General features: G+C 43.2%; 1 protein-coding gene across 25 annotated transcripts in view; it reads right to left on the bottom strand.

Annotated features, from left to right (window-relative positions):
- Nucleotides 1-17,170, bottom strand: part of MICAL3 (microtubule associated monooxygenase, calponin and LIM domain containing 3) — a 340,878-nt gene that overhangs the window by 182,464 nt on the left and 141,244 nt on the right. For all 25 annotated transcript variants that reach the window (XM_068277274.1, XM_068277272.1, XM_068277276.1 and 22 more), the window contains 4 exons: nucleotides 12,281-12,397; nucleotides 9,848-9,949; nucleotides 9,615-9,770; nucleotides 8,381-8,481 (listed from right to left, as the gene is read on the bottom strand). In XM_068277274.1, coding sequence (XP_068133375.1) covers nucleotides 8,381-8,481; nucleotides 9,615-9,770; nucleotides 9,848-9,949; nucleotides 12,281-12,397 — 476 coding nt within the window. The remainder of the gene's footprint in view (nucleotides 1-8,380; nucleotides 8,482-9,614; nucleotides 9,771-9,847; nucleotides 9,950-12,280; nucleotides 12,398-17,170) is intronic.

The raw sequence follows: 17,170 nt of genomic DNA on the forward strand, positions 1-17,170 counted from the left end.
CCCAGTATAGCCAGATGTGCCCCTTATCAGCCCCTCCCCAGTATAAAAATATATATATATGTGCCCCTTTGACACCCCCCCCATAGATCTCCAGGTGTGCCACTGTATTCTCCCCCCCTCCCCATAGATAACCAGATGTGTCCCTTTGTCGTCACCCCCCCCCCATATATAGCCAGGTGAGCCCCTTTGCCCCCATAGATAGTTGTGTGCCCCTTGGCCTCCCCCCTCCCCATAGATAGCCAGGTGCATCATGTACCCTGCCTCCTCTCCCCCTAAGATAGCCCCCAGTTAGCCATTATGCCCCCCTCATCTCCATGCTGCGATCGGGCAGCATGGAGGATTAGCATGTAAACAGCTCACCTTGCCTTGTTTCAGCACACGATCAGCGTCCCCTCCGTGCATTACCGCTGCCTGTGTCACTATGCCGAATGGACCGGGTCCCGGCTTGATGACGTCATCAAGCCTGGACCCGATCTATTTGGCAGAATGACATAGGCAGCAATAATGCACGGAGGGGAGGCTGATCGCGCTGGAACGAGGTGAGGTATGTTGTTTACATGCTAATCCTCCATGCTGCCCGATCGCAGCATGGGGGAAGAAGGGGGGGGATGCTAAATTACAGGGGATCGGGCAGGGGGTTGGAAGATCGGACCCCAGGAAGGCATCCTTAATTAGTGTAGTTAAAGGGAAGGGGGGTTAATGAGCCCAGACGCATGCTAGCACGCGCCCTGTGCATATTAAAGTGAACTGATTTATATTCACGTCATGTGGCTTTCAGGAGCCACTTACAATGACGTAAATATACTGTAGGTAGAATATGAAGTGGTTAAAGGACCACTAATGCAAAAAACTGTAAAATTTAAAATACACGTTGACATACAAATAAGTATGTTTCTTACAGAGCAAAGTGAGCTATACATTACTTTTCTCCTATAATGCGGTAGCTTACAGTAAATAGACGGAACTGACAGGTTGACTAGTCCATCTCTTCATGGGGGATTCTCAGTTTTTCATGTATTTTTTTTTACAAAAGCACACCATGGAAAGAATCTATACAAAGATGCAAGCTGATTCCCCTGAACAGTTACACACCATTCAGGCAGTTGGACTAAGCAACTGCCGTTCACTAAATGCTTTTGAAAATAAAGAAAACCCTGAAAAGCCCCCCCCCCCCCCCCCCCCATGAGATGAGCTAGTCCAAAACCTGTCAGTTCTGTCAGATTTCTACTATGTACTGTAAGTGACAGCAACATAGGAGAACAGTAATTTATATCACATTTTACTGTGGGTGAAATGTACTTTTTATTTATGCTTTTTTGTGTTTTTAAATTTTACAATTTTTGCAATAGTGGGTCTTTAACCACTTAAGCCTTCAGTCGTTTTCACTTTATGCTTCCGAGCAATGTTCACCTCCCATTCATTAGCCTATAACTTTATCACTACTTATCACAATGAACTGATCTATTTCTTGTTTTTTCCGCCACCAATTAGGCTTTCTTTGGGTGGTACATTTTGCTAAGAGCCACTTTACTGTAAATGCATTTTAACAGGAAGAATAAGAAAAAAACGGAAAAAAAAAATAATTTCTCAGTTTTCAGCCATTATAATTTTTAAAATACTACATGCCTCCATAATTAAAACTCACGTATTGTATTTGCCCATATGTACCGGTTATTATACCGTTAAAATGATGTCCCTATCCCAATGTATGGCGACAATATTTTATTTGGAAATAAAGGTGCCTTTTTTTTCGTTTTGCATCTATCACTATTTAAAAGTTTAAAATAAACAAACAAACAAAAAAAATATAGAAAAATTTCATCTTTACATTGATATTTAAAAAGTTTAGACCCTTCGGTAAATATTTACATTTTTTTTATTGTAATTTTTTTTATATTAAACATTTTATTTGGGTATTTTTGGGAGGGTGGGATGTAAACAGTCGTTTTATAATGTAAATGTGTGTTGAGTTTTATTTTTTTTTACTTTTAGTTGTAGTTTTACTTTTTAACCACAAGATGGCGGCCATGAGTTTTACATGACATCACTCTAAGCGTAACATACGTTTAGAGAGACGCATGGGGGACGCAACAGCCAGAAAAAGCGAAGCTTCCGAGAGAAGCTGTTGCTTTTTCTGCGGGGGAGAGGAATCAGTGATCGGGCACCATAGCCCGATTCACTGATTGCCTGGCTAACGAACCGCGGGCCGGGTGCACGCGCACGATCGGCCGCGGGAGTGTGCGGACGCGCACATGGCCTCCTGGGCGTAGCTAGTACGTCCAGGAGGCCGAAGTAGTTAATTAGAGGGGAAAAGGAAGCAGCCATTGTTAAAGAGAACCCGAGGTGTGTTTAAAGAATGTTATCTGCATACAGAGGCTGGATCTGCCTATACAGCCCAGCCTCTGTTGCTATCCCAAACCCCACTAAGGTCCCCCTGCACTCTGCAATCCATCATAAATCACAGCAGTGTTGTGAGGCTGTGTTTACATCTTTAGTGTCAGTCTCAGCTGCTCCCCCGCCTCCTGCATAGCTCTGGTCCCTGCCCCCGTCCCTTCCCTCCAATCAGCAGGGAGGGAAGGGATGCAGGCGGGGACTGGAGTTCTGCAGGAGGTGGGGAGAGCAGCAGACTGACACTATAGAGACAAACACAGCCAGCTCTGACAAGCTGTTTGTCAGCAGCGTGGCTGTGATTTATGAGGGATTGCAGAGTGCAGGGGAACCTTAGGGGGGTTTGGGATAGCAACAGAGGCTGGGCTGTATAGGCAGATCCAGCCTCTGTATGCAGATAATATTCGTCAAACCCACCTCGGGTTCTCTTTAACTCGCTGTTGAACAATGTTTGCCTGGCCTCTGTGCAGATGATCCTCTGCATTAGAGATGGTCAATATAATATCTTTGATACTACACATATATAGTTGAAATCCAACTTCAGAAAAGATTTGCGTTTCTGAAAAATGTGGAAAGGGATTCAAAATCATTGGAAATGTTATTGCTATTTGTTTCCCTATTGAAAAGATTTTTCCTCAATTCCTGACCCTGAGAGCTCAATATTGTGACCAACATGAAGCAAATACTCCTTGGGTAATGAGGCAAAGCAGTAAGGCCTTGTTCACATTATAAAATCGCCAGCACTGAGTGATTTTGTAAGCGCTTTCAGAGCGATTTTTACTTAGAAAAGCTCTCCTCTAACAGCTTTTGTGTAGCGATGTTTTGTTCACTTCCTAACGTCAATCAGGAGGTGAACTCTTTGACTTGGAAATGAATAAATATAATGTATTTATTCAATAGAGATTATCAAATCGCTTTTCAAAGCACTTTTTCAAGCGCTTGGCGATTTTGCTATACTTTCTATTGAATTGTAAACACTGGAAATGGTGCAGGAGCGGCATTTTGCAATTGGATAGAAAGCTCATTGCTTATGTGATAACACTCATATAAGCTAACATTGCGCTTTTAGGCGATTTTTAAAATCGCTAGCACTTAAGCAAAATCGCTTATAATCTGAAAAAGCCCTAAAAACTAGGATTCTAACTATTCTAGCCTGCCACTTCTGGTGAGTTTTCCCCTCCTTTTCTCTAGGCAGGAAGTAATGGAAAGAGGGTTGAATAGGAAGCCCTCTATAGTGCCTTAAATGTTCTATTACAAACTGCATTTAAAAGAAACTCACATGATGGTGGTGAATATAAGCATCTCTCACTCAAGTGTAGACCAGGTCTCTCCTCAGACCGGTACGCCTCCTTCCCAATCCATGCCAAGGCCAGCAGTGTGGGAGTCCAATGGGATGAGACTGGGGTAGCGGTCATGCTTCCAAAGCCGCCATTTTCCCATAGTACTGGAGCAGCACAGTTTGATGCATATGGGACATTTGGCCGTGGAATGATCCTGCCTGGCTTGTGCACACTGCATTTTTAGCAAGCAATGGTAAGCCTTGCAGGGACACAGGGCAGCAACAACATTCAAGTAGAGGACCTAGAAGCCATTATTACTCTTCCAATAATTACAACACGGTTTTTCCTTTTGCGCTTGCAAAAGGTGGCCACAAACGATACAATAAAATGATCCGATTTTACGGCAATTCGATAAAACCGATTGGAACACGCCCCCCCCCCCCCCGAAAATTGAAAGCTTTTTTTTTCATTCGGCTGAAAAATCCGATCGGATTTCCAGTTTTCTTCAATTTTTATTGATCCGGAATGCCAGATATTTTTCTTCAATCTTTCTAAAGATTGTATGGTGTGTGTTGGATTGTCAATTTATTAATATACACACCCTAGCAATTTTGTCAGAGTTTCCAATCATTTTTATCATAATTGGGGAACAATTGAACATACATGTGTAATACATTGGTCATATTTTTGAAATGTTACAATAAATCAGAAACATTGATTGCAATTCTTAAATTGAACAGATATTTAAAAAATTGTATGGTGTGTGGCCACCCTAAGGATTGGACTGATGGAATGAATGGTAATGTGGATCCCTTTACTCTCCCAGCTAAGATGAAGTTACAAATGAAGTCACTGCATGTCTGGAAGCAATATCTGGTGACCCGGTCACCCATCTGCCAGCCAGATTCTGAGCTCATAGCATTTTCTACACAGGGGAGGTGCGGAGACGGCATATGATAGGGGCTGATGAAAATCCTGCAGCCTTACACCACAGCTTAGGACTTATCTTAGCAGGGCAGTCTCCTTTAAGCCCCATCTACACGATACGATTCTTTGTGCGATTTGATTACGATTCTTTTTACGATCCGATTAAATCCAACATGTCCGATTGGTATTCGATTCAATTCAATTTGCCATTGTCTTGCAAAGGCATATCGAATTGAATCGAATCCCGATCAGACATGTTGGATTTAATAGGATCGTAAATAGAGTCGTAATCAAATCGCACAAAGAATCGTATCGTGTAGATGGGGCTTTAGACAGAAGAGTTTTTATTATTTATTCTAGTAGATGACCAGATGTCCTGTGACTCTCCTCAGGACTACAGCAGAAGTTTTCATTTGCAACAAAACTTGACAGGTTTGTTACATATTATAATGCAATACTGTAAAAACTGGTTACCATCACAGCTAGTAGAATATAACCAACAAATCAAACTAATATTTGCACTTAAAGAGCAAATGAGTGATTAAAGCTCAAAGAATACAAAACATAATAGAAATAAAAGCGTAATTGCACCCACCTTTTCACTGCATTCCATTTCAATCCTATACTATCCCACTCATACAGATTTTTCTTTTATTTAAATTATGGTCTCTTATACAACAAGTCCAAAAGGTCTCAAGGGGAGTGGTTTCCAACCACAAAATGCACTTTTCCCCTAGAATTAATAAAGCTTTTACCCATAACTACCATATATACCTGCACATAAGCTGACCCGTGTCTAGGCCCTTCCCCAATAAAGCCTCCTCCACAGTTGCCAGTTGTTCCCCCAGTACAAGTCAGCCTCCCTCCCCCAAGATCAGCCCCTCCCCAGTATAAAAAAAAATATATATGTGCCCCTTTGACACCCCCCCCCCCCAATAGATCATACAGCTGTGTATCAAGATGCCACTAGATGGCATCATAGATATAAGACAGCGATTGTCACACAGGAAGAATCCCCGATCATTGCACTGCTGACACGTTGCTTGCACGCTCCGCTCCACAAGCCAGGGGACACAGTCTTGAGTAGCGCACACTGCACACCATGCTGCAGGGGATGGGGGGCACAAACACAGCAGGGAGCCAGCTGGCAAGAGCAAGATCATTAGTGCACAATCCTTACACTCCTCTGCCAGTAACAAAACCTGCTCCACCATCTGTTTTGCTTCACCGACTCGCATATAAGCTGAGGGGGTAACTATTCAGCACATTTTTTATGCTGAAAAATTAGGCTTATACGCGAGAATATACAGTAAATGTTACTTATTACATCACCTGCATAGATATACGTGGACTCCACCATCAATTAAGGGACGACTTCTGCAGCACAACACCGCAATTCACGGAACAGGATACATTGGCCATTGTGTTCTTGGCTACTTAAAGGACAACTTAAGTGAAAAGAATATGGAGGCTGCCATATTTATTTCCTTTAAACAATACCAGTTGTCTGGCAGCCCTGCTGATCTGACAATGTTAGAAACACCTGACCTGCTACATGCTTGTTCAGGGTCTATGGCTAAAAAGTATTAGAGACAGAAGATCAGCAGGCTAGTCAGACAAATGGTATTGCTTAAAGAGAACCCGAGGTGGGATTTAATTATGTTACTGGGGCACAGAGGCTGGTTGTGCACACTAAGACCAGCCTCCGTTGCCCCATGGTGTGTCTCCAGGACCCCCCTGCGCGCCGCTATACCCACGCAGTGCTGGCCACACGCAGCGTCACCAGCACAATGTTTACCTAAGCACTGTCTGTCAGCGCCGCTCCCCCGCATCGGCGCTACCCGCTCACGTCCCTTCCCTCCCGCTGATAGGAGGGAAGTGACGCGGGCGGGTAGCGCCGATGCGGAGGAGCGGCGCTGACTGACAGCGCATAGGTAAACATTGTGCTGGTGACGCGCTGCGTGTCGCCAGCACTGCGGGGGGTATAGCGGTGCGCAGGGGGGTCCTGGAGGCACACTATGGGGCAACGGAGGCTGGTCTTAGTGTGCACAACCAGCCTCTGTGCCCCAGTAACATAATTAAATCCCACCTCGGGTTCTCTTTAACCACCTTGGCGGTAATGACAAGCTCAGCTCGTCCATGACCGCCGCGGTGGACTGCTCAGGCCCTGGTGGGCAGATTTTCACAAATTTTTTTTTTATACACGCAGCTAGCCCTTTGCTAGCTGCGTGTCTTACGCGATCGCCGCCGCAAAAAAAAGCCCCCCGCAGACCCCTTGCGCAGCCTGGCCAATCACCGCCAGGCTGCGCTATGGGGTGGATCGGGACTCCCTCTGACGTCACGACGTCGATAACATCATTCCGTTCGTAGCCATGGCGATGGGGGAAGCCCTAAAGGAAATCCCGTTCAGAACGGGATTTCCTGATGGGTTTGATCGCCGCCGGCGATCGGAAGGGTGGGAGGGATTCGGCAGGGAGGGGGGAATCATGTAGCTAGCGCTAGGCTAGCTACATTATTTAAAAAAAAAAAAATACTGTTGCGCAGCCACCCTGGCGATCTTAATAGAATGCCAGGGTGGTTAATAAGGCCTCATTCACACTATGTCCGCTTGTGTCTGCTTTTTATCAGCACATCAATGTTACAAATCGATACATGTTGCTGAAAAGCAGACAGAAGCGCACTAGTGTGAATGAGGACTAAAAGGAAATAAATATGGCATCCACCATATCTCTCTCGTTACAGTTGTCCTTTAAGTCACAAAACAGGCTGACCTGAATTAAAGATATTTTGACAGGTACAATTTCCCATACTCTATTTCTCCTGTGTCTTAAACTCTGCTCGGAAATCAGCCCTAATCTGGAGCATGTGCCTTGAAGCAATCATAAGAGCCCCTTCAAAAGTCTACTACTAGCTTCACACAAACTATACTGTGCCAGTTAGCTGCACCCTTTCCTATTATAAGCGGGCCAGTAGAGCAGATCTTTGGCACCCTGACCTGTTTTACAAATGAGTCTAAAGCTAGGCAGACATGGTTGATAATGGCCCGATATGGCAAGCCAATTGATACCTCCCTAACAGGAAAGTGGAATCTTCGCTCACAAATATCATCGGTCATTGCTTGAACCACTAGCATCATACTGGATCAATGCAATCCACTGGGCAGCACGACTGTGTAGTGGTTAGCGCTCTCGCCTTGCAGCGCTGGGTCGCCGGTTCGAATCCCAGCCAGGTCAACATCTGCAAGGAGTTTGTATGTTCTCCCCATGTCTGTGTGGGTTTCCTCCGGGTACTCCGGTTTCCTCTCATATCCCAAAAACATACAGAGAAGTTAATTGGCTTCCCCCTAAATTGGCCCTAGTCTGATACATACATAGACATATGACTATGGTAGGGACTAGATTGTGAGCCCCTCTGAGGGACAGTTAGTGACAAGATAATATACTCTGTACAGCGCTGCGTAATATGTCGGCGCTATATAAATACTTAAAATAAATGAATAATAAATAATGCAATGCTATATGAACATCAAACCTATCCAACTCCTCCCCTCCTGCTTGCATAGAGATTTTCCTACATATTTAATCACAGCGTCAACTGATAAACCACCAAAAATTGTTCAAAAGCAAGTCAAATTAATATGTTGTGGGCAATACAGTTCTAGCCGATTCAGTCTGGGGATGGGTGGGTGCAGGAAGAAAGGATATCGATACATGGGCAGAGGTTTGTCACAGTTTACTTTTAGCTTTATCTTCTGTATAGACATTAATCTGCATTGAAGAGGTTACCTGTAAGATGACACCTTTCTCCAGCAGGCTCTGCTTTTTAGCAGTCATGACAAAGTAATGTGTATCATCCTTATAGTAAACTATGTTCTCCAGATCAATACCTGAATATGGAAGAGGAGACAAGTATAAGAAGAGGGCCAGTGCAATCACAGCTACACTCCAATAACAGCACACACTAAGCAAATGTTTTTTCACTCCATTAACCGGTTCAGCACCGCAGTGCCGAAAATCTCATGCATCCGAGCAACGTTCACCTCCCATTCATTCACCTATAAATTTATTGCTACTTATCACAATGAATTGATCTATATCTTGTTTTTTCCGCCACCAATTAGGCTTTCTTTGGGGGGTACATTTTGCTAAGAGCCACTTTACTGTAAATGCATTTTAACAGGAAGAATAAAAAAAAAAAAAAAAAAGGTAAAAATTCATTATTTCTCCGTTTTTGGCCATTATAGTTTGAAATTAATATACGCTACCGTAATTAAAACGCATGTATTTTATTTGCCCATCTGTCCCGGTTATTACACCGTTTAAACGATGTCCCTATCACAATTTATGGTGCCGATATTTCATTTAGAAATAAAGGTGCATTTTTTCAATTTGCGTCCATCACTATTTATAAGCTTATAATTTTAAATAATATAATAACATATTCTCTTGACATGCATATTTAAAAAGTTCAGACCCTTGGGTAACTATTTGTTGTTTTTGTTTTTTTTTAATTGTATTTTTTTTTTTTTTTTAATAAAAAAAATGTATGTGGGTAATTTTTGGTGTGGGAGGGAAACTGCTAATTTTAAATGTAAAATAATATTTTTTTTTATTAAAAATGTATGTGGGTGCAGTTTACTATTTGGCCACAAGATGGGCACAGTGAAAAAAGTCCTGGATGCGAACAATCTCGCATCCAGGAACTAAAATGCTGTGGAGAAGTTTCCTGGGGGCAGAAATACCGCGCTCTCTGGAGAGAAAACGTCAGTATTTCTGCGGGGAAGTTAGATCGGTGAATGGGAATTATATTTCCATTCACTGATCGGGGGGCTAGCGGCGAGGCGCGGGATCGCGCGCACGAGCCGGCGGCAGCAGTGCCTATCTGGACGAGGAAGCTCGTCCAGATAGGCCGAGCTGGTTAAAGATTATTCAGTGTTTGCTGCATTAAACTTAAGTGAAACATTTCTAGACATGTGGAAAAGAGAAAAATGGATTTTGATCTAGCAAGGGACAGACTGACCGGTAGCCTCACGCAACTCCTGGAAGAACTTCTGATTGAAGATGAAGGCTACTCCACTAATTTCCTCCACCTTTGCTTCCGCTGTCGTGTTACGATTAATAAAATTTGCAGTGATGGCAATAGCCAGCTTGCCACGAAACTCTTTCCTGCGAAAGCCTAGAGGGGCGACAAAGAAACAAAAATTGATATGGATGCTCCTTTTCAACAGATATCCCCAAAGAAAAATAACTCACCAGCCAAGGTATTTCTCCTGCCATCTGCACCAATGATGACATCAAATTCATACTTCGACACCTGGTGACCTTTAGGGTGGACTGTTGCTCTCCAGCCGATTCCTGGAAGTATAAAATTTTTTTTTTACAAATGCCACTAACTGAGTCTTATTCTGTTCTACAGAAAGCCGTGATGGAGTCTAGAAATGGGCCATCAGTAGATGCGTTCTTAAATAAAAAGAAAAAATGCTTAGCACTGTCTGCGTGACTAGAGGCAAATTTTGTAATTCTGTAGAAAAAAAGTAAAGGAGTAACACAATTATTTTGTTGAGAAATGTGGTTGAGAAAGGTCTATTTTGTGTGATTCAATTTGTGGTGGTGTGTAATCAGTTAAGTTAAGAAAAAGTCCTTTCTATTAAGTGAATGACATCAAAATATTATTCACTTATGAGATCGGGCCTGTAAAACTGACATTTCTGGATCTCAAATTGATGGTGGAAGATGGCTGCCCAATAATCAGGGGCCGTTGTAAACCAACATCCACAAACTCTGTTCTAAGACATGATAGTTTTCATCCTCCCCATGTGTTTAAAGGTCTACCCTATGCCCAAATCCTCAGGCTGTGCCCCAATAACTTGCGTGAGGGCAACTTTGCAATGCTGGCTTATCTCTGACATCCCAAAGCTTTCCTTTAGGCACACTCCGATGACTGGCGACTGTTTGACAAGCAGCGACTTCCAGTCACCAAGGAATCTGTGTTGGCTTGAACGAGGATTGCCACAAGGTAATTTTCAATGTGGACATTGCGTTTCATGCAAACAGATGCAAACTAGGAAATGCTATACCCTTGGCCCTTTGTGACTCACAGTTGCCACACAACAGTCTATGAGATCTGGTGCCTATTCGGGGGTAGGTTGCCCCCGATTGATAGTGCATATGCAGCCGTGCCACTCAAGATCAAAGGATCTTGCATTTAGCCCAGCTTATACATGCCCCTGTCCCCAATAAGGTGGTCTGGGGAGCTCTGAAAATCCTCCAGGAAGATCCTTACTAATCATAAGAAGCGATGCCATGGAAGCTTTGGGACTTAATGACTACAACGATCTGGCATGCTTCTTGGACCTTTGTATACACCCAAAAAGTCCCTGCCTTTTATTCTGAGCCCTAATTTGGAAGTTTTGTTTTGCCAATTAAGCCTTCTCCACCTTCACTTCAATGTTAAAGCCAGTATATCTTTTCAATACAACATATTGATATCTTGCTTCTTTGCTCTCCTTTTTCTCTTGCCTCTCCAGTCTGGTGTTTTTACATTTGTTCACTTTGGTTACTTTATCTCTTCCTTCCACTGGGTTTCTTTGCCTTATTCTATTTCACTTTGGTGTATTTTTTGATTGCCATGCCTCTGGCACTTGACTAGTTAGGAAGCACTGCTGCAATGCTGGAGACAGCCATTTGCCTAATAAGTGTTCATCCTGTGTGACTACAGGCAGAGCAATACGGTCAAGTCTCCTGCTCCCTTTCTATCTTATGGGCTTCCCTTTTCTTTAAAGACGCAGAAGTGTAGTGGCTGGTCGCATACACAACCAGCCTAGATGATCAGCCACGATTTGTATCCTGTATCTCGGTACGCTCCAGCCCTTGCTGTCAGCTGCAGCTGAAACGCACCACGTAATAGATGGAGCCAGAACTATGTAACGTGGCTGCATGTAAGTACTGCAGACACTCACTATCGTGCTTAAAATCCCAGAAAATAAAGCAGCCGCACAAGTGAAAGCCCCGAAAGAAGTGCCCACCAGTGTGAAAAAACGGTCAGGCTCGCTACCGTGCCCCACACCCGCCACAGACTAACATCATCCCGGTATGTCTATTACTCCATCTACATGTCCTTTGTTAGAAGGAATTATTATGTACATGCTATGCTGAATAATAATCGATCGCTTTTTGCGTACAACAGCAGTGCCAGGTTTGTTTGTTTTTTGCTCTTCAACATATTTTGCCTGCTATACATATTCCTGACCTTCCTCTGACTAGGTTCACGAAAAAAAACCACAAACTATTACACACACTCTCACAATGTATTCGTTAGTGAATCCTACTAGTAGAGGTCAATTTGTAACTGCTGGTTATCAGGTGACAATGGATGGAGTGTAGGCATAGAAAATCACTCACTGTCATTCTATGCACTTTTTATGCAACTTCTGAAAAAAATAAAAATGACAGGCAGAGGTATAAAGGTCTTCTTTTAACTAGATATACACATATGGGTACAAGTCTCTTGTTAAACTTACATTTTGCTTGGAGTTCCTTCTTGAGCGAGCCAGAATCTTCTGGCTGTTTGGGAATGTACATTAATATAGGGTTTTTTTTAGACCACTATAACCTAAAATAGTGAGTGGCTCCTCACTTTGCATTTGAATTGCCAGATATAAAGTGGATATTTCGTTCTGTACTTACGCTCATTTTCTTGATCCTCTGGTGGCTCCACCAAGCCTTGGAACTCCACATTGACATGAATTTCAATGCCCAGTATCAGGGAGACTTTAAGTAGGATGAGCTGGAGCTGGCGAATACCTGAAATATGGAAGAAAGAAAACATTTGGCTACACTGACAGGTTTCAATGCAATGGTAAAGATTATGTTGGGGGGTGTGAAGTAGGCCAGAACACCATCCAAGGAATTCAGATTTCATTAAGGCCTGAATGCTGACAGCCATAACAACAACAACATTTCTATAGCGCTTTTCTCCCATAGGACTCAAAGCGCTTAGTTCAGCGTTCCTTTTTAATGCCTATAATAGTACATTTGCATGAATTATCAATGCATCATGTTTTGTGCCATTCACATCAATACTTTTTGAAATAATACTGAATGTACCTGGCCTCTATAATTTCTCTTCATGTTAAGATGTGAGTACAATTTTAGGCCCCTTCCCCACTTCTGTGTTGTGGATAGCATTTTTAGCAATGCACAGTTATGTAATCCACAGTGACATCAGAAGTGCACAGATTGAACTGCAGGGATGTTTACATCACTGTTGAATCTCAACACACGATTGCAAACAAATTCACACGAACGCACTGAGATTCCCATTCATTATAATGCATGGGATCACAACCGAATGAGGTGATGCATAGCAACGCAAGTGACAGCCACCTGCGTCGCTCGCAGTGTCAATGTGTAGAAGGTGCCTGGCGGGCCCCACCTTATAAAATAAAAACAACACTACTCATTCCCTTTAAAAGGGAACCAGAGACGAAAGCACCCTCATGTATTTTACCATATATATCAGCGGGAACATTAGAGAAAACACCTACCTTGCGTTCTGTTTCATTCTGCACTGCACAGCTTGCTTCTAATCAGCCCTGATAAAATCCCTGACTGAGCATTCAGTTTGGCTTTGCTCAGGAATATTTAAAGCTCAGTCTGTGTTCTCTCATGTCTCATGTCTTTTCAAGTCCAAGCCTGCCCCCTGTTGGCTCTGCTCAGGAATCATTATAGCTGAATTATTATAGCCAAGCCAGACTGAATGCTCAGTAGGGGATTTTATCATGTCTCATAAGAAACAAGCTGTGCAGTGCAGAATGCAACAGAAAGCATGGTAGGTGTTTTCTCTAATGTTCCCACTGATCTATATGGTAAAATACATGAAGGTGCTTCATCTCTGGTTCACTTTAAGGTGAGTCATCCGGCACAAACTGAACAAGGCAAGCTGACAAATGACTATAAACACTGAATAGAAGCAAAGTGGTAGACAGAATTTTAGTTTCATAGGCCACTACAGTACAGCTTACTTCCTCAGCTGGGGAGTGGGTTATTCAGTTATGAGACACCAAAGTTTAAAAAAAAAAAGTTGAGATAGGTCAATTAATAGGTTGAGAGTATTGGTAATTTGTGGAACCTTATTCTCTGCATCAAAATTATACTAGGACATTGTTGCATGATAAACCAATATAAAATATGATTGTTTCTTAGTGTAAACATGCCCAGCCAGTTTCAGCTCAAGTTCCCCCATTGCAGCAATATTTCTGCCATATGCCACCTCAAAGTGTGGCAGCTCCGCCCAGAGCAGAGAAAATAGGAAGACCGTTTATATACAGTAGATGACGGTTTAACCTGAGAGAGTTCTGTGGTGTTTATAAAGTCTCCTGCTGTGCATTATAGTACAAGCTGCTGGTCACACATGATGGAGGAAGCTTTTTTCCAAAGCAGGAAGAGTTTAGTTTACAGTATAAGCGATGTGGAGAGGAAGGAATAACTAAACTCTTAAAATCTTAGGGACTTTTACATTTTTTTTTCTTCAATTTGCATTAAAGCAGACATCTAGCATGCAGTGCAAAGCTGCAGTGAGGGCACAGGACGGCTGCCACGGGCTGGAGGAAGCCCCAGGAAAGTAGATTTTTTTTTTTTATTATTCTGCTCTGACCTTCCCTTTAACTTTAGAAAGACAGAATTCTTAACTTTAGGTTTGCCTTAAATTAATTCATTATTTAGGGAATACTACATGCTGTATCACCATGGTGATAACAGTAAAAACGCTCAGAAATCTTATTAAAAAGACAGGAGAAGAGCTTAGTGAATTGTGGCCATATCGGTTAAAAGTGGTGGTTACAAGCAAGTTTCACAGGACATTCCACTATGTATAGCAGTTTTGGTATCCACTGTGGGTCGTGTGGTTGCCATTTCCTGTGCTTGTTACTGTATACTTTTATTTTATTCCCTTAAATATTTCAGAATGCACTGACGGCTCATTTTTCCATCATAGTGCCAAATGTGGCATCAGCACACAAGGTTGAGTGAAGTTGAGAGCGGAAAGACTTGGAAGAATGATGTCTGTGAAATCCTTTAGGGTCCGTTTCCACTACACACGGTGCGATTGCCACACCGCATGCAAACTGCAGCTAACAGTCAATGGAACGGTTACCATTGATGTGAATGTCCGGTCGTGATGCGGTGAGACGCTGCTAAATTTAAAGATGCAGCTGGTTAGCAGGGCAGATATAACTGCAATAAACTGTGTGTTGCTGGCAGTGATGGATATACAGATTGGCACTAAGCACAGACATCTCTTCACTCGGTGGGGTGCTGACTCGCTCCTGCAAAAGCAGGGCTGAGATAATCAAACTTCCTTCAAATATCTAAAAGGAGTGCAGCTATGCCATCATTCCTCTGTGCCTTCCAAAACCTCCTATGAACAGTGCAGGTACCATGTAATCAAAGAGCACATTCCAACATTTCCTCTGATAAGGGTCTCATGCTGCAGCTAGGGGCCTAGCTGCCACCTCCTCTAAGGTGCCTCCCTTATCTTCTGTCACCAAAAATGTTAAATGGCAAGTTGAAGCGGTCTAGGATGGTACTTTGCTTAATGGATACCAGAGCTAAATGAAGTGGGGGGGGGGGGGGGGGGGGGTCTGCCGGGTCACTGGAGTCGGGCATTAGTGTGTAGGCGCTGGCCCAGCTGCAGGTGTCCTACAGCGCACACTCACGGTCAGGAGTGCTCTGCGTATGTCGTAGTCGTGATATCATGCGCAGTGTGCTCCCAGCTGTGTGCGCGTGTTGTAGGGCGTGCACAGCTGGGCCAGAGCCTGCGCACTAATGCCCGACTCCGACAACCCGGAAGAGGCTGCCAGGGGGAATTGAGGTACGAAAGGAGGTGGACAGAGAACAGGGGGGAGTGGTGGGAGTCAGGTCAGATGCCAGTACATGCCTGCTTCCCACCCTCCTACTTCATTCGGCACTGGTATCCTTTAAGATCCCAGTTCTGCTTACCCCTCTGCTTAGCAGAGATCAGCGTTTAACCAGATTCTGGAAAAATGAGTGTTCTACCCATTGTGGAAGCCCTACAGTACATTGATGTAGTCATAAAATTTTGCAAATGAAGGAGACGCAGAAGAAGATTGGGAATCTAGGTCAGCACTGGGTAAATGTTGAATATCTGCAGCAATAGTAGTAAATTATGAGAATGTTATAGCATCCAACAAATCCAGTGCAGACTGCAGAGAAAAAGAAAATGCAGTGACTGACAGTTGAGAAAACAAGCTTCAGAAGACAGCTCTCTGCGACTTCGTGGAGCTCAATGGCTCTTTTGCATTGATAACAACTGGAGTTTAACTCTTCCTGTACTGGAAACAATATTAGACTTCTGTCTCTGCTCCTAATGTTTTATTTCTTAGCTGTACTACACATACAAATCATCATATTTTTTTTTTTTTCGCTTCAGTGTCTCTTTAAACTTGCAGTACTTGCTGCAAACCTTTCATTTGTCTGCTGCCTGCAGGTACCACCCACCAACAGGACTTTCATGCCAGTAAGCTATGCCACCCTCAGCTATACTAAGATGTGCAACAACCTTACTTCAAATAACACAAATTCTGTGGATAGGTCAGAATGATGCAATTCAAACCTTTATTTTCTCTCCAACAGACCAATATTATCATTTAAAGAAATACTGTAGGGGGGGGGTCGGGGGGAAAATGAGCTGAACTTACCTGGGGCTTCTAATGGTCCCCCACAGACATCCTGTGCCTGCGCAGCCACTCACAGATGCTCCGGCCACGCCTCCAGTTCACTTCAGGAATTTCAGACTTTAAAGTCTGAAAACCACTGCGCCTGCGTTTCAGTGTCCTCGCTCCTGCTGATGACACCAGGAGCGTACTGCGTAGGCACAGTATGGTCTGTGCATGTGCAGTACGCTCCTGGTGACATCAGCGGTTGCAAGGACACGGCAATGCAGGCACAGTGGTTTTCAGACTTTAAAGTGTGAAATTTCAGACGTGAACTGGAGGCGGGGCCGGAGCATCTGTGAGTGGCTGCGCCAACACAGGATGTCTGCGGGGGACCAAATAGAAGCCCAGGTAAGTTCAATTCATTTCCCCCCAACCCCCTACAGTATTCCTTTAAGCCAGCTTTCCATTGTTTCTCACAAACATCAAATCACATAGCGTACAAAGAAATAAAGATAAAAAGGTCTTCCTCTGCACGTTTGGATATTTAAAAAGAAATTCATGTTCATGGAAAGTATCTAGAAAATCGGGGCGCTGTTGACTTTGTAATTTAAGATTATAAAAAAATATATATATTTTATTTGAATTTACAGACTGCTATGAGTTTCAAAAATATAAGCTGAAATTGCACTTATTTGCAGGCTTGGAATCTGTTCTGTTTGTGGAATATATACTGCTTAAATGCAAGTTGAAATAAGTATTTTCTTTAATCCCTGCAGATCTACACAGCTGAACTACAGACACTGCTTTTTTCTTAGCAATAATGGAGTTCCACTTAAAAGTAAACCAGTTGTGAAAGGAAACACAGATTGCCGGGTTATAATAAGGTTTTTGTTCACACCCA

This window comes from Hyperolius riggenbachi, chromosome 3, assembly GCF_040937935.1.
Source record: "Hyperolius riggenbachi isolate aHypRig1 chromosome 3, aHypRig1.pri, whole genome shotgun sequence".
NCBI classification, from domain to species: Eukaryota; Metazoa; Chordata; class Amphibia; order Anura; family Hyperoliidae; genus Hyperolius; species Hyperolius riggenbachi.